Here is a 27,274-nt window from a genome sequence, read left to right on the forward strand (position 1 = left end):
TGAAAAAGCATTTGATAATATTCAACACCCTTCAGGATAAAAAGCTTAAAAAAACTGGGGATAGAAGAAATATACAACAAATCCACAGCTAGCATCATACTGAATGGAGAAAAACTGAAAGCCTTCCCTCTAAGATCTAGAATATGACAAGGATGCTCACTTTCAACACTGCTTTTCAAAATAGTTCTGGAAGTCCTAGCTAGAGCAATCAGAAAAGAGAAAGAAATAAAATTTGGAAAGAAAGAAGTCAAATTACTGTTGTTTGCAGGTGATATAACCTTATATTTGAAAAAAAAACTAAAGACTCCACCAAAAAAACTATTCACAATAGCCAAGATTTGGAAGCAACATAAGTGTTTATCAACAGATGAATGGATAAAGAAAATGTGGCCTGTATACATGATGGAATAGCATTCAGCCATAAAAAAAGAATGAAATCCTGTCATTTGCAACAACATGGATGGAACTGGAGATCATTATGTTACATGAAATAAGCCAGGCACAGAAAGACAAACTTCATATATTCTTACTTATTTGTGGGAGCTACAAATGGAAACAACTGAACTTACAGCGATAGAGCATAGAATGATGATTACCAGAGGCTGGGAAGGATAGTGGGTGTAGGTTGGTGGGAAGTGGAGATGGTCAATGTGTAATGAATAAGATCTAGTATTTTATAGCACAACAGAGTGACTATAGACAATGCTAATATTGTACATTTTCCACAACTAGAAGAGTTTAATTGAATTGTTTGTAGCAAAAAGGATAGATGCTTGAGGTGATGGATACCCCATTTTCCATGATGTGATTACTGTATATTGCATCCCTATATCAAAGTGTCTCACGTAACCCTTATGTATATATACCTACTATGTACCCACAAAAATTAAAAATTAATAAATAAAAAGAAGCGACAGAATCTTGATTATAGTCATGCATATCTGAGGACTTACAGATGTTTTAAGTGTTTAAATTGCAAAATATAATTAATGAAAATGTATTGTTTCTTTCATCACATATGTATGTCCTCTTGTTCAAGACAATGTTTTCATTATTTTTAAAACTTAATTTTATGGGCAAGAATAAAAACTGCATGAATTTAAGTATATAACACTTCAATATATGTAGACATATTGTAATGTAATATTTATTAGCATTTTAAAACACAATATATAATATTTATTTTAAGTTCAGTTCAATTTAACATTTTATCTATAAAGGCATAGACACTATGTTATCTGGGGGGATACAGCCCAATATTACAGTGGTCGCAGAATGTCAATGTTTAGTTGTCTCTAGGAGAGAATTCTTAGGATTAGGAACACTCATGCTAGTTATATGAGATAGGTAGATAAGCTCCTTAAATGAGATGAGCAAAACGAATATCGTGCTATCGTTTATTTTTCTAATTTCTTGAAATAAGAAAAAGTATTCCTCTTCTATGGCAGGACAATTATCTTATTATAAAAATCAATGTTAAAGTTTTTACCAGCATAAAGTTGTGCACATAGATTTCTGGGTTATAATGGCTGCTTACAGTATTTGTTTTGTTCTTTTGCACTATCCAACTGTAAGCATTACAAAATATTTATCAATCACTCATCCACTATTTCAAGAATATGCCTTCCCTTTATCTCTATTATAATTTACATCTTCACAAATGATATGAAAGTATAACTAACAAGTACATCATGCTTTCTATGTGCTAGCAATGTTTCCAACAAGCTTTCATGTTCTAAATGATAACAGTGTCACATGAAATTTACGTACTGGGTACTATTATCATTGCCAGTTTATATATAGAGAAACTAAGACACAGAAGCTTTAAGTAAATAGCCATCCTACTTGAAAAGTAGTAGAGATGTGATTTGAACCCAGACTTTATAATGAAAGTTCTTAACCACTATGCTATGATCATCACAAAGATAACTTTTTAAAAAATCCTAAGATTTCATCAATTTAGGGCCACTACTCCTTTGCTACTTGAAACATTATCTTTTGGTCTTGAAAATGAAATGTATATTCCATCTTAATCTTTGTTGATGTCTCTTCTTCAGTTATAACCTGTTTTAACTCTTCCATATGTTTGATTGATACTAAGTGTTTTAAAATCAATATTGTCAACTTCATAAAACACAGTTCTAGTAAAAGTTTAAAATTTCACCTGGGCACTGTGGCTTACGCCTGTGATCCTAGCACTTTGCGAGTTTAAAATTTCACTTTGATATACATTTGCATTTTATGTTAGATATTCTCCAAACACAAAAATAGGTCTCAGACTGAAAGACTAACTGTGCAACTATGGACAATTCTGTTAAGTTAGAATGATGAAGAGGTGGATTGAATGAGATCTATTTCTATAACTGGTCAGTTCATTTTAGCAGACCTTTTTGCTATGACAACCTGCTAGCTGAGATTCTAAAGAGCCTACCTCTTTTATCTACTGATTTTTTCTGTCTTTTTTTCTCAAATAGACAGGCCTCTAGTTTCTAATTTACTTGAAAATCTTGAAGAGAAACTCAAGAATATATCTTCATTATGTGAACTAACTATAGAATGTGTGCAGCCAGCTTTCCTGCTGCATTTATAAAACCCAGGGACAGATTATATTCTTTAACTTTTACTTATGACTGGCTGTAACTTAGAGTTATATATTACATTCTTTGCTAAGAATAGTTTGTAAATTATTAGCAGACACTGTTAAGATCCTTTCTCTTTTTATTCTAATTTAAATTATTTTAAAATTCAATATTAAAGGGTATGCAAAATGATAAAGAGGAAGTCAAACTGTCGCTGTTTGCTGATAATATGACTGTATACCTACAAAACTCTTAATGACTCATCCAAAAAGCTCCTAGAACTGATAAATGAATTCGGCAAAATTTCGGGATACAAAATTAATGTACACAAATCAGTAGCTCTGCTATACACCACCAGCAACCAAGCTGAGAATCAAATCAAGAACTCAACGCCTTTTACAATAGCTACAAAAAATAAAATACTTAGGAATATACCTAACCAAGGAGGTGAAAGACCTCTAAAAGGAAAACTACAAATCACTACTGAAAAACATCATAGAAGACAAAAGCAAATGGAAACACATCTCATGCTCATGGATAGGTAATATCAATTTTGTGAAAATGACCATACTTCCAAAAAGCAATCTATAAATCCAATGCAATTCCCATTAAAATACCTCCATCATTCCTCACAGAACTGGAAAAAACAATCCAAAAATTCAAATGGAACCAAAAAAGAGCCTGCATAGCCAAAGCAAGGCTAAGCAAAAAGAACAAATGTGGAGGAATCACACTACCTGATCTCATACTATACTATAAGGCCATAGTCACAAACCAGCATTTTATACCAGCATGGTACTGGTATAAAAATAGGCACAAAGACCAATGAAACAGAATAGAGAACTCAGAAATAAAGCCAAATACTTACAGCCAATGATCTTTGACAAAGCAAACAAAAACATAAAGTGAGGGAAGCACACTCTATTCAACAGATGGTGCTGGGATAATTGGCAAGCCACATGGAGAAGAATGAAACTGGATACTCATGTCGCACCCATACAGAAATCAACTCAAGGTGGATCAAGGACATAAATCAAAGTCCCGTAACCATAAAAATTCTAGAAGATAACATCAGAAAAACTCTTCTAGACATTGGCTTAGGCAAAGACTTCATGACAAAGAACCCAAAAGCAAATGGCAAGGAAAACAAAGATAAATAGATGAGACTTAATTAAACTAAAAAAAGCCCCTGTACAGCAAAAGAAACAATCAGCAGAGTAAACAGACAACCCACAGAGTAGGAGAAAATCTTTGCAATCTATATATCTGACAAATGACTAATATCCAGAATCTGCAAGGAACTCAAACAAATCAGCCAGAAAAAAACAAAAAATTTTATCAAAAAGTGGGCTAAGGACATTAATAGACAATTCTCAGACGAAGATATACAAATGGCCAACAAACATGAAAAAATGCTCAGCATCTCTAATGGTCAGGGAAATGCAAATCAAAATGACCATGTGATACCACCTTACTCCTGCAAAAATGGCCATAATCTAAACATTAAAAAAAATGTTGATGTGGATGTGGTGAAAGGGAATACTTGTACACCGCTGGTGGGAAATGTAAACTAGTACAACCACAATGGAAAATGGTGTGGGGATTCCTTAAAGAACTAAAAATAGAACTACCATCTGATCTAGCAATCCCACTACTGGGTATCTACCAAGAAGAAAAAAAGTCATTATATGAAAAATATACTTGCACTCATATGTTTATAGTAGCACAATTGTCAATTGCAAAACTATGGAATAAGCCCAAACGTCCATCAATCAATGAGTGGGTAAAAAAATTGTGATATGGCCAGGTGTGGTGGCTCACTCATGTAATCCCAGCACTTTGGGAGGCTGAGACAGGCAGATCACGAGGTCAGGAGATCGAGACCATCCTGGCTAACATGGTGAAACCCCATCTCTACTAAAAATACAAAAAAATTAGCCAGGCGTGGTGGTGGGTGCCTGTAGTCCCAGCTACTTGGGAGGCTGAGGCAGGAGAATGGCGTGAACCCGGGAGGCAGAGCTTTCAGTGAGCCAAGATCGTGCCACTGCACTCCAGCCTGGGCAACAGAGTGAGACTCCGTCTCAAAAAAAAAAAAAAAAAGAAAAAGAAATTGTGATATATATATACACATACACACATATGTATTACATATATATATATATATATATATAAATTGTGATATATATTACTCAGCCATAAAAAGGAATAAAATAACGATATTCATAGAGACCTGGATGGAATTGGAGGCCATTATTCTAACTGAAGTAACTCCTCACAAATGGAAAACCAAACATTATGTGTTCTCACTCATAAGTGGGGAGCTAGGTTATGAGGATGCAAAGGCATACGAATGATACAATGGACTTTGGAGACTCAGGGGTAAGGGTGGGGGGTGTCAAGAGATAAAAAAACCACACATTGGGTACAGTGTACACTACTTGCGTGATGGGTGCACCAAAATCTCAAAAATCACCACTAAATAACATACTCATGTAACCAAACACCATCTGGTCCCACAAAACCTATTGAAATAAAAAATGCAATATTAAATTATGATATATGTTTCCAAGTTTGTAAATAAAGTATGTATTAATGTTTATAATATCTAACACATGGTTTTTTTAAAGCACCTGCAATATAAAAACACACCAGTCAAAAAATATTTCTGCTATAAATATCCGAAAAGTTTTTATGTGTTTCACAGGGTGTCTATTAAAGCCTTCTGCTCTTTCCATAATTGTTACTGATGGATGAGATACTGACCTTTCTCTTATATACTGCTATAAGAATAAGTGATTTGTGTGGTGTGGGATAGATGCAGAAGAATGTCACTAAAAGTCCTATGAACCTTGAAAGAAAAATAAAGGAATACTATGAGCACCTTTATGCCACAAATTTAATATTCTAGATAAAATGGATCAATTTATTGAAAGACATATTTTTTCCAAAACTCATATAAGAAGAAACAGATAATCAGAATAGACTTATGTCTCTTAAAGAAATTGAATCACTGGTTAACAACTTTCCAAAACCGAAAGCACCAGGCACAGATGGGATTATAGGTGAATTTTATCAAACATTTATGAAATATTTAGTATCAATTTTCTACAATCTCTTTCAGAAGATACAAGCAGAGGGAATACTTCCTAACTTATTCTATAAAGCCACCATTACACTAATTTCAAAAACAGACAAAAAGGTTACAAGAGCAGTAAACTTCAGACCAACATCTCTCATCAACATAGATGCAAAAATTCTCACTAAATATTAGCAAATTGAATCTAACAATGTATAAAAATAATTTTACACCATGAGCAAGTGGTATTTCTCTTGAGTTGCAAGGTTCTTTCAGCATTTAAAAATCAATTAGTGAACGCATCAGACCAACAGCCTAAAGTAGAAAAATCCCATGATCATATCAACGAATGCTGAATAAACTCTTGACAAAATTCAACAACCAATCATGACAAAAACTCTCAGTAAACTAGGAGTAGAAGGGAATTTCCTCATTTTGATAAAGAATATGTATATCTACAAAAAACCTTTAGCTAACATCATAATTAATAGTGAGAAACTTGAAACTTTTACAAAAATCAGGAATATGACAAGGGTAACCCCTTAACCACTCCTCTTCAACATTGTACTAAAGTCTTGGCTAATGTCGTAAGACGAAGCAAGAAAAGAAAAGGAAGACAGATTATCAAGGAAGAACTAAAATTGCTTTGCTCACAAATGATATGATTGTCTACGTAGAACATATAAATTAATTGACAAAAATCCTTCTGGAACTAATATGCAATTATAGCATGTTTGCAGTATAAAATGTTAATATACAAAGTCAATTGCTTTTCTGTGTACCATAAATGAACGTGGAATTTGAAATTAAAATCACAATACCATTAACATTAGTACCCCCCAAAATGTGATAAGAATACACCTAATAACACATGTATATTATCTACATGAGGAAAACTACAAAACTGTGATGGATGCAATCAAAGAACTAAACAATTGGAGAGAAATTCCATGTTCATGGATAGGTATGCTAAATATTGTCATGATGTCAGTTCTTCACAACTTTACAGATTCAATGCAACTTCAATTAAAATCTCAGCAAGTTATTTTGTGGATCTCAACATACTGATAATAAAGTTTATATGGAGGCACAAAAGACACAGAATGGCCAATACAATATTAAAGAAAAACATAGTTGAAGGATGAACACTCCCTGACTTTAAGACTTACTATAAGGCTACAGTAATCAAGACCCTTTCCTACTGGTGAAATAATAAACAAACAGATGAATAGGACAAAATAGGAAGCCTAGAAATAGAAATAGAACCCCATGAACTCAGTCAACTGATCTTGACAAAAGCACAAAGGCAACAAAATAAAGCAAAGACAGTTATTTTGACAAATGGTGATGGAACAATTGGATATTCACATGTAAAAATAAATAAATATAGACATACACCTTGAATCCTTCACAAAAAATAATTTAAAATGCATCATGGGCCTAATTTCAAACTGCAAAACTATAAAACTCCTAGAATATAACGTAAGAGAAAACCTAGATTACTTTGTGTGTGGCAATAACTTTTTAGAGAAAATAGCAAGTGCATGAACTTGATAACATGAACATAATTGATAAGCTGGACTTCATTTACATTTTAATAACCTTCTGCTGCATAAAAGATAATATCAAACGAACAAGAAGAGAAGTTACAGACTGGGAGAAAATATTTGCAAAGCCACGTCTAATAAAGGACTATATCTGGAATATACAGAGAACTTTTAAAGTGTAATAATAATAATAACCCAATTAATAAATAAGTCAATGACCTTAACAGATACCTCATCAAAGAAGATACATAGATGGGAAATAAGCATATGAAAAGATGTTCTACGTCATCTCATCAGGTAAATGAGAATTAAAACAGCAATGAGATATCATTACACATCTAATAGAATGGCCGAATTCCAGAACACTGACAACATCAATGCTGATGAGGATGTGGAGTAACAGGAACTCTCTCATCCACTGCTGGTGGGAGTGCAAAATGGTATTTCCACATCAGAAGACATTTTGGTGGTTTCCTCCCAAACTAAACATACTCTTACCATATGACTAAATAGTCATGGTCCTTGGTATTTATCCCAAGGAGTTAAAAGCTTATCTCTACACAAAAATCTGCATATGGACATTTATAAAAACCTTACTCATAATTGCCAAAACTTAGAAGTAATCCGGATGGCCCTCTGTAGGTGAATGGGATGTATGCAGAAGGAAGTCAGTAAACGTAACCTTCCCAGACTGTTACTTTCATCTACTTCTTGGTTGGCGAAAACATAAATGAGATGATGGCGATATTTTCTGCTCTCACAACAACATAACTTTCACATGAATTGAAAGGACACTTTTCAGACATAATGCAAGTCAAATTAGAGATAGCTGAGGAAACAAAACCAAGCTTTGTAGTTGAATTGCATCTCCCAAAGGGTTTTTAAAGTCCTTAGCCCCAGTACCTCAGAATTTGATCTTATTTGGAAATTGAATCATTGCGGACGTAACTAGATAATTTAAGATGAGGTCCTAATGGATTAGGGTGAACCCTTAATCCAATGATACTGATGTTCTTATAAAAAGAGGCAAGACTAGGTAAAGATAAACACACAGAGGGGACAACGTGACTATAGAAGTAGATTGGTGTGATTTTCCTGCAACACCACAAATGCAAGGGAAGGTTTAGGGCCACCTGAAGCTGAAAGAAGCAAGAAAGGACCCTTCTCTCACCCCCACCTCCAAGTTCAGAGGAAGCATGGCCCTGTCAACACCACAATTCTGAACTTCCAACTTCCAGGATTGAGAGAATAAATTTCTGTTGTTTTAGCCACACAGTTTGTGGTATTTTCTTATGGGAGCCCTAGGAAACTAATACAAACTTGAACATGGCAGAAGCTTGAAATATGTATGAGTAAAGTGCTGTTCACTGCCATTCTCCAGTGACTAGTCATCTTTCCTTTGGATTTAGATGTCCAAATCCAGACCAGATCGACTTGATCTGATGTCTTTTTTAAACTCCAATCGGTGGCTATAGTGGTGCAGATATGTTAATAAAAACTAAAATAACAAAAACAACAAAATAATTGATAAAAATTATAAAAAGTAAAAAAAACCCTCAAAATAACAATATATATGTTAGGTACACATAGATGAAAGTGCTTAAATTAGAAATTTATTTTAATTTAATTAACTAGTTATTCTTATTACTATAAAGTATAAATTTTATTCTTAAAAAATAAATCATGAGGTGTATGACAGCATAGATATCCTAATAAAAATATCTTCCAATTTTACTCTGAATTCCTTAAATTCCAATGCCTAGGATTTGGTAACTACAAAATAAATGTGAGGCTGCATTAGAAAAGACAATAAAAATGATGTGAATTTTAATTAGTTTGAATGATGATACATATAATCAATTTGCTTAGAATGTTACTTTGAGATAAAGTTTTTAAATTAAGTTACACTATTGCAAAGCTTAGAAATACTTGTTTATGTTGGTGTGCTGCACCCATTAACTGCTCATTTACATTAGGTATGTCTCCTAATGCTATTCCTCCCCACTCCCCGCACCCCACAACAGGCCCTGGTGTGTGATGTTCCCCTTCCTGTGTCCAAGTGTTCTCACTGTTCAATTCCCACCTATGAGTGAGAACATGCGGTGTTTGGCTTTATATCCTTGTGATGGTTTGCTGAGAATGATGGTTTCCAGCTTCATCCATGTCCCTACAAAGGACATGAACTCATTACTTTTTATGGCTGCTTAGTATTCCATGGTGTATATGTATTGCATGATCTCCAGAATATATTAGGAAAGATGTTATAAATTCTACAAGACCTTGTAATTCCTTTAGGTATTTAAGATATAGATATCTATCAGAAGTAGATATCTCTTTTTAAACTGTCAAACACCATATAAATGTTACTTGAAATTAATATTGCTGATGATGTAGTCAAATTTGCTACAAAAATGTTGTTATTCATATATTTCTCAATAATATGGATCAAATATACATTTTTTCATCATAGAGGAAATTCAGAAAAAGTAAATATATTGTGCATGCTATATTTCAGTAAGTTTGTTAATATAGTCACTAATCATACCTGAGTTAGTTCATTAATATCTACAAGTCCATTACTGTCTGTATCAAAATATTTAAACATTTGATCCACCAATAGCTTCTTCCGAGATATGTCGTCGCCATTAGGATTTTCATTTTCTTGCATAATATATTTTTGATTTTGTAAATCTAATAGCATATTTTTCATCTTGCTGTATTCAGTAGTCTTGCACTTATCTCCTGTAACAAAAGAACTAGTTATTTTCAAAGCAATATTATTGAAAAGAAATAGTTTATTTAATTAATGTTTAGAAGCTATTTTATGAATAACATACTATGTACATAATTTTTACTTTTCTAGTGTTGCGTGATTTACAACTTGTACAAGAAAAATGAAATGGGCTATTTCCACGGTAGGATAGAAAACTTTTATCTCTATCAAATCTGATAACGATATATTTCTATGTGGTTTATGAGGAAGGCATAGATGCTATGACAGACATAGAAAAACATGATAGCTCCAGCTGGAAATTTATTTCAACGTTCAAATTTATTGTCTTAGTTTTTATCCTTACTCTATATTCTGTATTGATAGTTTTATAGGTGCAGAAAATGAGGTACAAGGAGGTGAAATCAATTGCTGAAGGCAAAGGATTAGATTGTGCTGGATTTTGTATATAAATATATAATTTATATACATATATTATATATCTAATGATATATAATTATTAAATATATTAATAAGTAATTAATAACATATTCATATTTATTAATTATTAATATACAATATATTATACATAATATGATATGTATACTAATATAATAATCTATAATAATATAAAATCATATATAAATATATATATTTCAATACAAAATCCAGCACAATCTAATCCTTTGCCTTCGGCAATTGATTTCACCTCCTTGTACCTCGTTTTCTGCACCTATAAAGCTATCAATACAGAAATATAGAGTAAGGATAAAAACTAAGACTATATATATGATTCCAAAAAATGATACCACATTTTAAATCTGAAATGTGTTTTAGACATTTGGATTTGCACTGATGACATTTACACATATATATTTGCATTTATATTATTATTTAAAAAATTTTTTAGTTGTTACAAATAAATAATGTTATAAATACATTATGTGCATAAATATGTACTTAATGGCTGTACATATTTATGGGTTACATATGGTATTTTGAGACAAGCATACAATGTGCAATGATTAAAATCAGGGTAATTGGGATATGAATCACCTCAAACATTTATGATTTCTTTAGGTTAGGGTCTTTCCAAACCCAATTTTTAATTATTTTGAAATATGCAGTAAATTATTGTTAACTACAATTCGCCTGTTTTGTTACCAAACATTAGATCTTATTCCTTCTAACTGTATTATATACCCAACCAACTAACCCATCTTTATTCTCCCGCCATCACCCCCGCCACTATCTTTCCCAACCTCTGGTAACCATCACTTTACAGCCATGACTTCAATTATTTTTTTCAGCTTCCACATATGAGTGAAAACATGTGATATTTGTCTTTCTATGCCTGGTTTATTTCACTTAACATAATATCCACCAGTTCCAGCATGTTGTTGCAAATATCAGAATTTCATTCATTTTTATGACTGAATAATATTTCATTGTGTGTATATACCACATTTTCCTTATCCATTTATCGGGTGATGAACACTTAGGTTGATTCCATATCTTGACTGTTGTGACTAGTGTTGTGATAAACATGAGTGCAGATATCTCTTTGATATTCTAATCTCCTATCTTTTGGCTATATATCCAGCAGTGGGATTGCCTGTCTCACTGCTGGTGGGAATGTAAATTAGTACAAACACTATGAAGAACAGTATGAAGCATCTCAAAAAACTAAAAATAAATGTATTTTCTTAATTTTGACTTCTTAATAACACTAAGATCATACTAGTATTCTTCTAATAGTGTTTTCTTACTGTTCTGATATTCACTCATCTCTTTTTTTAGGGCCCCTGGTATATAATGTGAAATATATTTGCACTTTTTAAGTATTAGGTTTGCCTCTCCACAGCTAAATCATAAGCTTACTGAAGCAAGACCACATTACAGATATTTAGTACCTGCCATGTAATAACCAGCACAATACTGGGAACATCATAGTTCGTGAAAATAATTTCTTGGATTACTGTCTCTCAAAAGTAAATAACGGCCAGGTGCAGTGACTCAGGTCTGTAATCCCAGCACTTTGGGAGGCTGAGGTGGGGGAATCACCTGAGGTCAGGAGTTTGAGGCCAGCCTGGTCAACCTGGTGAAACCCCGTCTTTACTAAAAATAAAAAAATTGGCCGGGCGTGGTGGCACGTGCCTCTAATCCCAGCTACTCAGGAGGCTGAGGCAGGAGAATCACTGCAACCCCGGAGGCAGAGGTTGCAGTCAGCGAAGATTGCACCACTGCACTGCAGCCTGGATGACAGAGTGAGACTCTGTATCAAAAAAAAAAAAGAAAAAATTCTCTAATATTTTCACATAATTATTTTATGTGAAGGAAAATAATTTTACTTACAATGGCCTCATGATGAGGTCCTTATAAATGGCATATTGAAATGGCATGTATACTGCTTATAGCAAATGTGATATGAAATATATTATACAAAAATGCAGTGCATAAATAATTTGAAAATTAAATAATAGGTTTTATATTAGTTGAGATTTTTTATAACATATTTTTAGGGAAAAAATCCCCACTTTATGATCAATTTTGACAATTAGGCTTAAGAGCATCTACAATTTTAAAAGAAAATGTGTAAAGATATTTAAATATGTGTCTGAGAAGCATGGGGCTGCAAAACAATATTTGAATCTCATTCTCTTTTGAGACAAAATGGAAAACAATCTCTTCCAAAGAGATGATAGACTGTCTTTATTTTTCAAAGACAGTGAAATTACTATTGTTCAGCACTTTGGTTTTCAGCAATCCTGTCAACAAGTTCTTTTTCAGAACAAAATGTAAACTTTGTGCTGCAGATTAAGTCAATTTTGTATCATTCTGTTCTCACTAAAGAATAATAATAAGAATATGTTTTCATAACAGCAAGAAACTCATTGACAAACGAGAGAAGTCATCAAATCCGTAGCCATTGCTAGCAATTTTGGTATCGGGGAAAGCAGCACAAAGGGAGCCTTCAAATAGCAAATGTGTGTTTATCTGTGTGCACAGGTGTGCTTCAGGAAGGAGAGAAATGTGTGATGAAAAAAATACTGAAAAGGATTATACACCATTCCAATAGCCTTTCCTTGGATTTCTGTACATGACCCTGGGTCTGTATTGCCTTCATTTCTATCAAATGCCAGTGGATGCCATATGGAATTGGGGGCTGACCTTAGACCAATGGCAGTGAGGAGATCTGAATGTTGGCGAGAGATGGAGGGGAAATAGGAGTTAAACACTGAAAACCTTTAACTAATATTTAAAACTGGGGAGAGGGATAGAGTTTGGGTTGCCCACTCTAATTTTGATCTAATCTAATCAGTGCGATCATCATAACACTCTCATTAATGCTTTCATTCCCCAAATTGTTGTAAATTTCTTCTCCAGTCCGGAAATTGGGGTAGTTGCTGGAAATCCAAATAAAATAACCATAAAAACATTGCAGTTAAGGCATTCATATTCTATAAATATGTACGATATGTATGCAATTATATAAATTTTTGTGAATTTATTAGTTTAAAAATTTCTGTCATATAGAATTTTTAGTTATAAATATGTGTATGTTATTAATAGATAACATGTAAAGAAGGCTTCCCATGTGTCAGAAACTTTACACATATTAAACCATTTTATACATATTGAATCTTCCCAACCACCCAAAAAGAAAATCAATATGATTACCACCATTTTGCAGATGAGGAACTAAGGCACAGAGATGTGAAATAACTTGTTCAAGGTTACAGAACTAGGAAGGGCAGAATTATTTTTACATATGTGCGGTATCTCCCTTTTATCCACTAACTTTATTTCTCTCATTTTCTGAACTGAGTTTTTCTTTTTGACTATTTTATTTAATAGTTAAAATTAAATATTTCATGAATTCTGTAATTTGTCCAAGGATTATTTGTAAAGTTATATATATATATATATAAAATAAACCCTAAGCAATATCACTGTTTATATCACAGAAAGTGAAAGAACACACACACACATACATACACAAATGTAGTATCTAAGAGGTAACAGGTAAACTATTAGAATGTATTGAACAGAAAGCCAAAGGGAGAGAACTTTTCAAGAAACAGAGTGTGATGAAATGTAAAACATTTGAGAGTAAAAGTAAGGTAAACAAAATATGTCCATTGGAGTCCTTCAACTGGAGGTAATTAGTAACTTTAAAGAAAAATGCTAGTGACTAAATGGTGCAAATTTTACATTGCAATTGGTTGTATAGGGTAATACGTATTTAATATTTATTTCTAATTTAAATATTAAATACGTATTACCCTTTTAATAATTATTGCTAGGAAAGAAAAACAACTAGCACGGTTAATACAGAAGAAGAGACATTTAGAAATTGTGCCCCCTCCCCAAGTCCAAAAATAGCACCAAGCAGGAAGGAAATAAGTATTTGTTTGCTATATGGATACTTTGATAGAATCAGTTTCTCAAGTTAATTGACAGGCAGTGTGAGATTGGCATAGCTAAAGAAAAGAAACAATTTCCTGGATTCACTTCCTGCTCTGGGAGACGAGTGCGAAATCTCCTCTGCTGTTCCTGTTCTAGACACAAAGAATATACTAGTGAACATGAAAAAAATCCTTATTTACTGGTAACTGTACATTATCTTCCTTCCCATGGATGCAGTGTCACTAGGGCTGTGCTGACCTTTGACTCAGAGTCATTCTAAGGGCAGGGAAAATCCATTTGGCCTTGTGGGGCCTGCAAAGATGCAGAATCACTGACATCCAAATGCCTGCATCTGTATAGCTGGCAGTGCCTCTCCAAGTCACACAGAACTGAGGACAATGACACCTTACACATCTGAAAGTACAGCCATCAGTTTTGAGTACATGATAAGTGCTAAAAATTACAGATTATGTTAATTATACTTGGTATAATATGTTTTTGTAAAGGCTGCAATTTGTTCTTATCTCTTTGAAATTACACTTTTATCCTTTCCTCCTATCCTCCAGTAAAAAGTACCAGTTCCCTTCAACACAAAAGATTCAATCAAAAGCATAAAGGAAACCATGTTTTATCTTTTTGACATTTATTGTTAGAATTTGATTAGTTTGATTCCAATATAAGCTGAAATCTTAGAAACTCAAAGAATAAAAATGTTTTTATTTAGAATAAATTCTATTTATATATTATAATGTATGTAAAAACTGTTTTTCCTCAAACTATTCAATAATTGCTAATAAAACACAAATATTTTAGACAAATATTGTGTATTTAAAGCATAAAAAAGGTGTCAAAACTTCAGTTGATGTATTTAATATGCATGTATGAATCAAATTCAATGTGGAAAGCTATCATATTTATATTAATTATAAGTAGTGAAACTATGTATACGAAGGAACCAAAATTACCTTTGTCAAAGATAGCCTGAACATAATTTAAAAAAAAAACAAAAAAACTTTAAACCTAAACTGTAATATCTACCTAAATTGCAAAATGATTAAAAGTGTCAATTGTATTGTGTTTTCTGAACTTTACTTAAGTGTACTACAGGTATATATAATAATGTAAGCTTACTATATTTCAGGTACTAGTCTAGTTCTAGAGATTCACTAGTGTAAATACACTTACACACACCACAATTAGAACACAGTACATTTAAAGGGCCATGATTATCATAAACACAGGGGCATTTTTTAAAAGCCTTTGGTTTTTAGTGTTTTAGGCTTATAGAAAATTGAGCAGAAATTATAGAGTTCCCATATACCCTTTTCCCCCAACACATGCAGATCTTCCCCAACTATCAACATCCCACATCATAGTTACAATCGATGAACAAATATTGAATACCATTATCACCCCAGATCCATAGTTCAACTTATGCTACTTTAGGTACATTAAAGTTCTTGATGTTGTACATTCTATGGGTTCTGACAATTGTATAATGACATTTATCTACCATTATACTATCATTTACAGAATAGTTTTACTGCCCTAAAAATCCTCTGTGCTCCATCTATTCATGACTCCTTCTCCTGTAACCCTTGGCAACCACTCATTTTTTCTATGCTTTCCATAGTTTTATCTTTTCTAGAATGTCATATAGTTGGAATCATACAGTATGTAGATTTTTTTCAAATTGGCTTCTTCCACTTAGCAATATGAATGTATGTTTCCAGCATGTCTTTTCATGACTTGATAGCTCACTTCTCTTTAGAACTGAATAATATTCCATTGTATGGATGTACCACAGTTTATCCATTCACCTGTTGAAGGGCAACTTGGCTGCTTCTAAGTTTTGGCAATTGTGGATAAAGCTGCTATAAACATCTGTGTGAGGGTTTCTGTGTATGGATTTAAGTTTTCAACTCATTTGAATAAACATCAAAAAGCATGATTGCTGCATGATATGGTAAGAATATATTTAGTTTTGTAAGAAGCTGTCAAAGTCTCTTCCAAAGTGGCTGTACCATTTTGTATTCCAGCAAGCAATGGGTGAAACTTGCTATTGCTCCATATCCTTGCCAGGATTTGGTGTTGTCAGTGTTTTGGATTTTCATCAGTCTAATAAGTGTGCAGTGGTAGTTCCTTGTGTTTTAGAGGGGATTATTTTAGTTCACAAGTGATTATATTTTACAAGACCTTAGTTCCTTTATCCTACCCTCGCTTTCTACACACAGAAAATTTGAATTGGCTTAATTTATTATTGCCCTAAGCATTATTGAATAGTTAAATAAAAAGTGAGTGAAAACATAATTAAGTTGATTGACATGCTTACTGATTAATTTTGGGAATTAATCTTACTGGAAATAAAATGGAAGTATTGTGAGTTGAAAATTCATTCCCCAAACACTTTGCTACTTAGGATATAACTTGTCAATTATATGCCACATTGTAATTGGCAACTGTCTCCCAATCTATCTAAGCAGTAGTAAAAAAAAGTTTGATAGTCTAGTTCAGCAAATGTGATTATGCATTAGAATTTCAATAAAGATGTTCTAGTATCCAGGTAACTTTGCTCTTTTAACCCTGAGAGAATGTTAATTAAAATATTTCTGAGGGTTGCAATTATATTCATCAAATACAACACACTTGGATCATATATGCAGCTTAGCTATTACTTCCTTTCTTCATCGCCTCCCACCACTGTCACAAACACAAAAGCAAATCATAAAGATGCAGAGAACATTAGCAGAAAACACAACAAAATAAAACAAAGCACGATACAATGGTGAAATTGATAATCTGGAATGTGTAGCAACCTAAATAAAAAACGCAAATTTATTTTACCCCCCAAAAACACAATTTAACATATTAGCTATCATAGCTGGTCAAATGCATTATTTTAATGTTTAGTGAATTTAACAGTCTTTTAAATCATTATCCTTAGAGTAAAACTCAGGAAAATATAATACACTTCATATGAAAAGACCTGCCTTTTATAGAATATATGAGAGCTAATGCTCTTAAGCAGTTTGTAAATTAAGTGATTTCCCTAATTAATTATTTTTTTCTGGGTAACCTATCTATAAATAATTTGCACATGACATGCAAGGCCTTCCGTCTTCTCACAATACTACAATTGCTGGTAAAATTTAAGTGCATTATGTCTTTCTTTCTTTCTTTTCTTTTCTTTTCTTTTCTTTTCTTTCTTTCTTTCTTTCTTTCTTTCTTTTTTTTCTTTTTTTTCTTTCAGTGCATTATGTCATCTTTCTTTCAGTGTATTATGTCTGCTTGCTTTCTTTTCTTTCTTTTCTTTCCTTGCTTTTCTTTCTCTTTCTTTTCTTTCTTTCTTTCTTTTTCTTTCTCTTTCTTTCTTTCTTCCTTTCTTTCTTTCTTTCTTTTCCTTTCTTTCTCTTTCTTTCTTTCTTTCTTTCTTTCTTTCTTTCTTTCTTTCTTTCTTTCTTTCTTTCTTTCCTTCTTTTCTTTCTTCTTTCTCTTTCTTGACAGATTCTCACTGTTGTCACCCAGGCTGGAGGGCAGTGGCATAGTGGCATGATCTTGGCTCACTGCAACCTCTGCCCCTTGGGTTCAAGGGACTCTCATGCCTCAGCCTCCTGAGTAGCTGGGATTACAGGTGTGTACCACCATGCCTGGCTAAATATTATTATTATTATTATTATTTTTTGAGATGATGTCTCACTCTGTCGCCCAGGCTGCAGTGCAGTGGCATGATCTTGGCTCACTGCAGCCTCCATCTCCCAGATTCTAGCTATTCTCCTGCCTCAGCCTCTTAGGTAGCTGGGATTACAGGCATGTGCCACCATGCCAGGCTAATTTTTGTCTTTTTAGTATAGATGGGGTTTTGCCATGTTGGCCAGGCTGGTCTCAAACTCCTGGCCTCAAGTGATCCGCCCCACTCGGCCTCCCAAAGTGCTTGGATTACAGGTGTTAGCCACCATGCCTTGCTAATTATGTCTTATATATTATGCTACATAGGCCTTAACAGTTTTGATTGTAGCAGCCTGTGCTTTATAGACATTGTTAATATTGATTTGTAATTCTGTGAATTTATATGACTTTTGGGAGTAAAAATATATGAAATACATATTTTTATTTTTTTATAAATTTGACCTTTTTGAAAAAAATTACCAGATTACAAAAAAGTAAATCTATGACTGCATCAAATATAGTCAAAAGATGCATGTGATTCTGTTAAGAACAAGTCTCTTAGTGCTCTTTAACACTAAATATCTTCTCCACTAATTTGTCACATCATTCAAATATGTGACTGCCAATGAGAAAGTCATTATTTCTATTCATGTTATAGAAGATATGCTATCCATGGGCCGGGCGTGATGGCTCACACCTGTAATCCCAGCACTTTGGGAGGCTGAGGGGGGTGGATCACGAGGTCAGGAGATCAAGACCATCCTGGCTAACACGGTGAAACCCCATCTCTACTAAAAATACAAAAAATTAGCCTGGCATGGTGGCGGATACCTGTAGTCCCAGCTACTCAGGAAGCTGAGGCAGGAGAATAGCATGAACACGGGAGGCGGAGCTTGCAGTGAGCTGAGATCGCACCACTGCACTCCAGCCTGGGTAACAGAGCAAGACTCCGTCTCAAAAAAAAAAAAAAAAAAAGAAGATATGGTATCCACATCTATGAAATCATAGGCATATGACAAATTTTTAACCCAATACTTACACAGTAATCATATTGCTGGCACTGTTGTAGGTGTTTTACAGATTTTAACTCATTTAATCTTTATAATGACACTAAGAAGTAAATGTCATTTGCCATAGCATATCTTTGAAAACACAATAGACCTAATAATAGACTCAATATTCGACTGTACGTGAAGATCTGAGGAACTTTTCACCATAGAAGGTAAGCACATATCTCAAAAATAAATTCAAAAGTTTCTCATGAGGTACAGAAGCTACAAGGTGCATCCATTTGTCTTGTGTGAAGGTACAGCTTTACTGTTGTTTTTTCTGCAAATTTACGTGAAATTCTATCCAGGATTCAGTCTCAGGAGGACAGCTGCCTACATGTAATCTGATATGCATCTTCAATAATAAATCATATTTCCTCTATTGTCTACACTGGAACAGAAAGAACCTTTGGTTGATAAGGTTTCTTAATTTCTCCAAAAATTATTACAGCAACTAAATAATAATGAAAGGGATGACTCAAGACTGTCTGAATCTCATGGCATTCATCTAACAATATAACTTATAGCTTCAAAAGTTGTAAATCAAATGATGATACAATTACAAGGCAAGTTTGAGAAACGACAGTCATAGAGAAAAACTGCAATGCAGCTATATGAGAAATGTATATCAAGCAGTCATAAGGCACAATGCCTTGGTTTAGACTAAACCCAGAAATGTACTTTTATAGGAATATAGTAATCTTCCTTAAGTATGAAGTTTAATGCTGACCTTACATATAGTTAAAGATTGAGGTTCCAGTTAATTTTTTTCTAAAGCATACTCCCAAGCTCTGGGACTTTGGGCCAGTTTGGTGTTAAAAGTCCCTGTTTATGAACATAATTATATATTTTTTTTCTTGTCAATGAATGTATCTGTCAAGAGTTTACATATGCCTTGCCTCAATATCTCAGTCATGCTTTGTCTCATTTATCACAAGAAAAATGCAAAAGTGGTAATGAAATACAGGATTTCTTCTACAGTTTATACATCTATATTCCTTATACATTCATTCTCTTTGACCAAACAAGAGATAATACATTTATGAATGTTTATTGACCTCTGACTTTGTCTTTATTCTATCAGATTTAACACCAAAACAATTATTTCCAAAATACATCTAATTTATTCTATATAATTGTAAATATTAAAATACTAGCATATATTAAACATAATATCAACATTCATAGCATCCTCATTATTTTATGTTAGATGCTTTTATGTAGGCTCAATCGTTGTAGTGGGTTAATATATAAAACAATTTACAGCATGTTACACTGGGAAGAAATATCTTGTATGTAAGTGGGCAAAGTTGCCTTATTAGACATTATACCAACTCAATAATAACATATAAATGAGTAATCTGAATAGATGTAACCTGCAGAAAGCCATGTCCCTTAGGTTATCACAACTATTTGTTAACTGCGATTACTTCTTTTAAGCACAGTCAACCTTTGAGAGACGTTGTTCTGTAAGAGTCCTATGAGAGTTCTTATTTCAATCAGTCATAGCCTGGATGCTAGGCTTAGTTCTTCCTAATCGTCCTCAAACTGACCAAATAAATACAAGTAATTCTATGAATCTGTGTCCCTCCAGAAAAGAGGATTACTCAGTGTTCTCAAGTAAGACTTGGTTCTGGTATATAGTTAAATTGTCAAGAGAAGATTTCTTCAGCTAGATATGTATCTACCATTCTCTACTATATGATGATTCTTTGCAATATTTCCAAATAATGTAACTTCTATTTTCCCATGAAATTTCAAACACCTCCTATACAAATACTATGTATTAAGAACCTCTGGTATGTATAACCTATCTGCCAATGTCCATCACTTTTTTTCTAGAAGATTATAAATGCCAACATTAATTTCTCAGTATTACACATTGCATATTTGACATTTTTTATTCACACACTTGCAAGATAAACAAATAAATGTCTAATTGTGCACTTTCTTATGAATATGCATCATGTTTTAACAATAGCTTATTATGACCTTGACCAAAGATATTAACGAAGTAGAAAAGGTAGAGGTGAATAATAGGAGATAGAGTAAATTGATACTTGACATTTTCTACTTTAAGTGACTGTGATGCCATCAATAGAATTTCAGTTTCTAATGTTGTTATTCAATATATCTTCAGTGGATAAATATAACAAAAATGACAAATTAATTTATAAATGAGATGTTTAAGGTAACTGTGGAATATCCTGGTAGAGGCCTTGATAAGAGAACAGAAAATATAATTTGGTAGCTTTGAAGCTCTGTAGTTTAGAAGAAAGGAAGTGCTTGATGAATTGGATTTGTGAGTGATTGGTGAGTGCTTGACAGTTGAGGCCATGATTGTAAATGAGATTGATAAAAGAGAACATTTGTAAAGTGTGAAGTGAAGGTCATTATGGTTGAATTATGACCATGCACATTTTATAAGGAGTAATATTCCACAGACTATTTAAAAAGAGGCTGCTAAAACATTGATTAGTTTGGTGGAAGAAGAAATGAAGATGGTTTAGTCATTCAACTTTAGATGCTAAAGTCTACTTCTTGATAAGGAAAAATATCATATAACTATTGCAAATTAGATGGAAAAATATGATGAAAAAGAGATGTTGCTCTTCTTTGAAATAAAAAAATGTTTTCTGTAAAATCTAGCTGACATTTTGATTTTTACCATATGCAAGGATGTGTGTTTGAGTGTCTGTGTGTGCATACATACATAGAACAAAATCTGTGCTTATGTTAATAATAGTAGCAACAGTTCATGTAGAGATATATTCCTTTGATATGGTATTGACATGTTCAGAAATAGTTTAAAAGCTACATTAACAAAGATAGGGTTCAAGATAACTTGTACTATGAATAGTTGCTTTTTCATTAATTTGCCTATTCTCAAGTCACTTTTGTTGCAACTGAAAAGCATACAACTTATGAATATATTTAAGAAAAAGAATTCATTTAAAATGTGTGAAATTTCTAATGTCAGTAGGGAGGTGTAAAATTTCTAATTTTCACCTTGTGCATAAACAGCAGAGGATAATTACTTAAGTATTTACCCTTATCATGTATGTTGTCACAGGAAATGAATTGCAGAACCTCTTTTTAAAGTTTTATTGGTTTTTAATTGACACGGAATAATTGTACATCTTTATGGGTATGTTTCAATACATATATACATTGTGTAATGATCAAATTAGGGTAATTAGTATATCCATCACTTTAAAAACATGTCATTTCTTTATGATGTGAACATTCAAAATCCTTTCTTCTTGCTATTTTGAAGTATACTATACATTATTGCTGACTATGGTCACCTTATTGTGCAATAGAACACCAGAATTTATTCCTTCTATCTGTAACTTATACCCATTAACCAATCTTCCCATCTCCCTCCCTTCCAAGCCTGGTGCTCCCCAGCCTCTGATAGCTATTCCACTATTCTACTTTCTACTTCTATGAGCTCAACTTTTAAAGGATAACGTAAGTGGGAACATGCAGTATTTTGTCTTCTGTGACAAAGCCTTTGTTAGTAATTCAGTTTCACAGGTGAGTTGAAGAATTATTTAATAAAAACACTTTGAAACAACACCCACGCAGGGCATCACAGCTCATGCCTATAAACCCAACACTTTGGGAGGTAGAGGCAGGAGGATCTCTTGAGACCAAGAGTTCAAGACCAACCTGGGCAATAATGTGAGACCCCGCCCTTGTCTCTCCAAAAATAAAATTTTAAAAAATTAGCTGAATGTGGTGATGTGTACCTGTAGTCTTAGCTACTCAAGAGGCTGAGGTGGGAGGATCGCTTGAGCCCAGAAGTTTGAGGTTACAGTGAGCCACGATTGTGCTACTGCACTCCAGCCTGAGTGACAGTTCAAGACCCTGTCTCTAAAAGAAACAAAAATAAAAACAAAAACAAAACAATGCCTGGATTTCAAAAGTTTCTGAGCAAACAGAAAAACTAAGATTTTCCCTTCACATATACACCAGAATTGTTTCTTATTTCATTTACTGATTTAGTTACCTGTTTATGAACAGTGGAAACAAAAATATCTTCTCTTTGAAGATGACAGATTAATATTCATATACCTATTTTTTATATATTTGTATCTATACACTAATACAAAAATATATAGTTTAGTAATATTTTGTTTTCTTAAATTACTTTTTTCTTCTTAGACTCAAAATAAAATATGGTAGCTTATGATTGTCATTTTGTGTTAGTTGAACGTTATTTAGATCATATACTGATTCTTAGAATTCGGTAAATAAGTTTGGAGCAAGCAAAGGGACGACTAGCTGTTGCCAATAAAAAAAAATTCATTATTTATAGCATGGCTTTCTGGGTTTTTCCATTCTAGCCTTTTGTTGCCTTTGAGGTATTTTATTACCCTATAAATTTCAAATAACAGATAGAAATAAAAAAATTATTGTCTATAGATGTGCGAACGGATTCTGATGGGAAGAAATTCAATTGACTTTTCTCTCCCTCACTCCGTGAAAAAGCCAGGTTCATATCTATTTGGAAGTTCATTACCACAATTAGTTTTTCCATATACATTTGTGGCTCTTTGCCTTCTTTGAGCTGATTATAACATCTGCCTCATTGCTTTATAAATAATGAGTTAATTTAATATTTAACGTGTGTTCATTTGTATCCATATGATAGTCACGATTCTTTACCACTTAAAAATTATTCTTTATCACTCTAAATACATCATTCTTTTGTTTAAGAAAAGAACAAAGGCCTAATAGAGAGTCAAACTGCTCTTATTATATGATATATAAGTAAATGTACAGAAGTGAATTCACAAAGGTCAATCTGAATATACTTTCAATAAGTTCAGCAAAGTACGTAAAATGAAAAGGTAATCCAGATAGAAAGCATATAAAGACAATTTTGTTGTAATTTTTCCATTCTTTATTGCTACACAAAATCAGCTTCAAAAAAGTGAAGCTCAGTAACTGAAGTAATTTTCACCTTTCTAAACATGTATATTTATACTACCAGTTTACATTAAATAGGATGTTATTATTTTTATTATTGCAACATCCTCTCAAGGAGAAAATACTGTCACTTTGTGTTACGATGGAGAAATAATAAGTAGGAATTTTTATAAGGCCATAGAGTAAACAAAAATATCAGGATCTGGCTTCTGTTATTTCCTGAAGACACAATGTTTTGATTGTTTAGATTCGAAATATCTTTTTCAAATTGCCATGCACTTCTAACATGGTAGTTAAGACCTTACAGCATCTTACTGTGAATTAAGAAAGGTGTCCACCCGAGTCCACACAACATGGGTACAAAGCTATGAGAGCAAGCACAGCCTTTGAGGAAAGAAGAAAGCATTGCTACCCTCCAGTGAATACAAACCTACCCTAGGGTGTCTAGCTTGTCAAATGCAGGGCAGCCTGGATTGCAGCCTCACTTATGTGCTGCCTTGTCCAGGTGTCTTTGCACAGTGTATACAGTGTTACAGTAACTCTCCTTCATCATTTTCATACTGGGAAGAAAGCTTTTTGTCATGAATTCTAATGAGGGGATTTTTCATGAGGATGCATCTAATATTTTATACTGCCATATATATTACTGTACCATAGTGCTGCATAACTAATGTAAAGAGGTCAGCTAATAACATTTAAAAAGTAATGAAAATATTGTGAACATCCTGCTTTAAAACAGTCATTAAAGAAAAAAATTGCTAGACAAGTAAACCAGAGACACAGTTTAAATGGAAATGGTGCCAGATGTAGTCAATATCATGCCCACTTATGAAGGTGCTCTTTTTATATTTCACTTTTTTCTTATTCATAGAATGCATTTTGTACTAACATTCTAAAGACAGGAGCACCTGATCCCATGGACTAATTCTTGCTATTATCTGATCATGGCACCCTAAAAAATTGACAGTATTTGGGCTCATACTCAGTATGTGGCTCATGACCATGTCCCTAGCATGAGTCCATCTTTTTGAAAGTTTGCCAGATCTAGAGACAAAACAGCAAGATACATGAGGCATGATCTGCATTTCTATCATATTTTAATGACCCTTCAAATCATCCTTAAATGATCTTTCCCAGACTTGGTCCCAGAGAAGCAAAGAAAAATTTAACACTTAATTATGTATAAAGACGGCAAGCATTTGAGAAGTCCAAAGAATTAGGGAGATAGGAAAATTGTACCATAGAAGAAAAAAAAATGGGAAGTGAAAAATGAAGGGAGGGTGATGGAGAGAAAAGAAAGTGAGCAAAAGAGATCAGTTACACACTAAGGAATAAACTTGTTTCACAAAATACTTGTTTTTCTCCCTTTGTTTATTAGACATGTTGGTAAAGAACAATTTGAGACAATTAGTAATTTCAAGTATCTTAAATTACAGATTGAAACAAAATTAATCTATAGCCGGTTTTGGCAAATAACTTTTTGTAAAGGATCACAGGGTAAATATTTTAGGCTTTCTGGCCCACATAATCTTTGTTACCACTACTCAAATGTGCTATTGCAGGGCAAAAACAGCTATCAGCCATACATAAACCAATAGGCATGGCTGTGTTCCAATAATATGTTATTTACAATAGCACACTGTGGGTCACAGTCTTTGGACCTCAGATTTATATAATAATGGTAGGACAGTGGTGGGTATCAGTATAAAATTCATTAACATTATTCCTGGGTTATTCTTTGGTGGGAGCAGTCTGATCTGATTTGCTGACATGTTAAGTACAGTTTCTGAGAATGAGTGAAAATCATGTAGCTATAGATACATTCAATGCTGAATTCCAAGACAGCATTGCTTTCATTATTATCTCGACTGAAAAGATTCTTTTGATGGCAGCAACAGCCCATCTGGAGCAGCAGCTGCAAAGACATTTGCTGCAGTGGAGAAGGTGAGGCCAGGGCTGCATGCTCTGCAGAGCCAGTGGGAACTGGGAACAGGCAGGAACCAGGGCCCTTCCAAGATGGCCGGTTGGATGCCCTGCACTGCCAGGCACAGCTACAGCCACCGAGCTGCAGCTGTGCACCCAGGCATCCCTGCACCCTTGGTGGCCCAAGAAGTTCCTCCATCCCCCACAGGCTTGGAAATGCCAGGTCCTGCTGCCTGGGCTCTCCCAACTCCTGGTGTCTGCTCTGGTTTTGGAGTAATGTTGAGGCTAAGCCCAGGCACTGTCATAACCCAGCTGGGTGTGTGTGTGTCCAAAGCAGTGCTTTGGACAACAACGAGCAGGGGAAGAGGCTGGGAGGGATGGGGGGTTGAGGGCAACTTGGCATGGGACTGTAGGTGCTCCTCAGCATGAATAGCCTGGGTGCATGGACACCATGGATGGCAGGTTGATGACGCCAAAAGGCAGGCTTCTGGGTGGAAAGAGGGAGGTCTCTGGTGAAACCCCACCTTCAACCCAGGAATGGCCTGAAGCCTGGGGACTGGGCTGCCAGTCTCATGGACCAGAATGAGAACTTATGGTGCTTTTTCCTGGTCTGCCCATGGCTGCCAATGGACAAATCAGCATACACTTTCTCCCCTGTGAAGCCCATAAAAACCCCAGACTCAGCCAAATGTGAGAAGATGAAGGGAGGCTGGCCTAAATATAGAAGCTACCCACTGTGGGTCTCCTCTCCCCTGAGGGCCACAGGCTCGATGGGATGTCCTGCTTGTGAATAGCAGCTACCCACTCCTGTTATCATCCCCTGAGAATTCTGCTGCTGCTCAATGAAACTCTTCTCTGCCTTGTTTACCCTCCAGTTGTCCACGTATCTTATTCTTCCTGGATGCAGGACAAGAATTTGGGACCCACCAAATGGAGGGACTTAAAAGAGCTGTAACACAAACAGGGCTGAAACATCCCCTCCCCCACTTGCCACATTGCTGGTGACAAGAAGGAGAGAAGAGCTGTGGCCCTTCATGGAGCCCAGACCTAGGGGCTCCCCAAGCCAGGGCTATGACACTCTCTTTGGGTTTCTGCAGTTCCTGTCATCTCCAAGCTTCTTGGCACTATGGCATTTCCCTCATCCAGATGCAGTTGCCCTCAGTGGAAGCCGTGTGCAGTACATCTGGTCCAGATGCAGCCTTGCATGGAGCCAGCAACTGGACCAGCGCCTAGAGCTGCCTGCCCTGCTGAAGCAGCCAATGTGCCTGACTGTGCTCAGTGGCCAGACCCTGTGCTCCTTCACCCACACACCCCTCACCACTCCACACCTGGCTCACCCTTGGCAGGTATGGGATGCAAGCTGGTAGTGTGCCAGG

General features: G+C 34.4%; 1 protein-coding gene across 5 annotated transcripts in view; it reads right to left on the reverse strand.

The window, feature by feature from the left end:
* Positions 1-27,274, reverse strand: part of FSTL5 (follistatin like 5) — a 786,207-nt gene that overhangs the window by 381,653 nt on the left and 377,280 nt on the right. For all 5 annotated transcript variants that reach the window (XM_032148724.2, XM_032148716.2, XM_032148719.2 and 2 more), the window contains exon 5: positions 9,748-9,944. In XM_032148724.2, coding sequence (XP_032004615.1) covers positions 9,748-9,944 — 197 coding nt within the window. The remainder of the gene's footprint in view (positions 1-9,747; positions 9,945-27,274) is intronic.

This window comes from Hylobates moloch, unplaced genomic scaffold (assembly GCF_009828535.3).
Source record: "Hylobates moloch isolate HMO894 unplaced genomic scaffold, HMol_V3 SCAFFOLD_3, whole genome shotgun sequence".
Lineage (NCBI taxonomy): Eukaryota > Metazoa > Chordata > Mammalia > Primates > Hylobatidae > Hylobates > Hylobates moloch.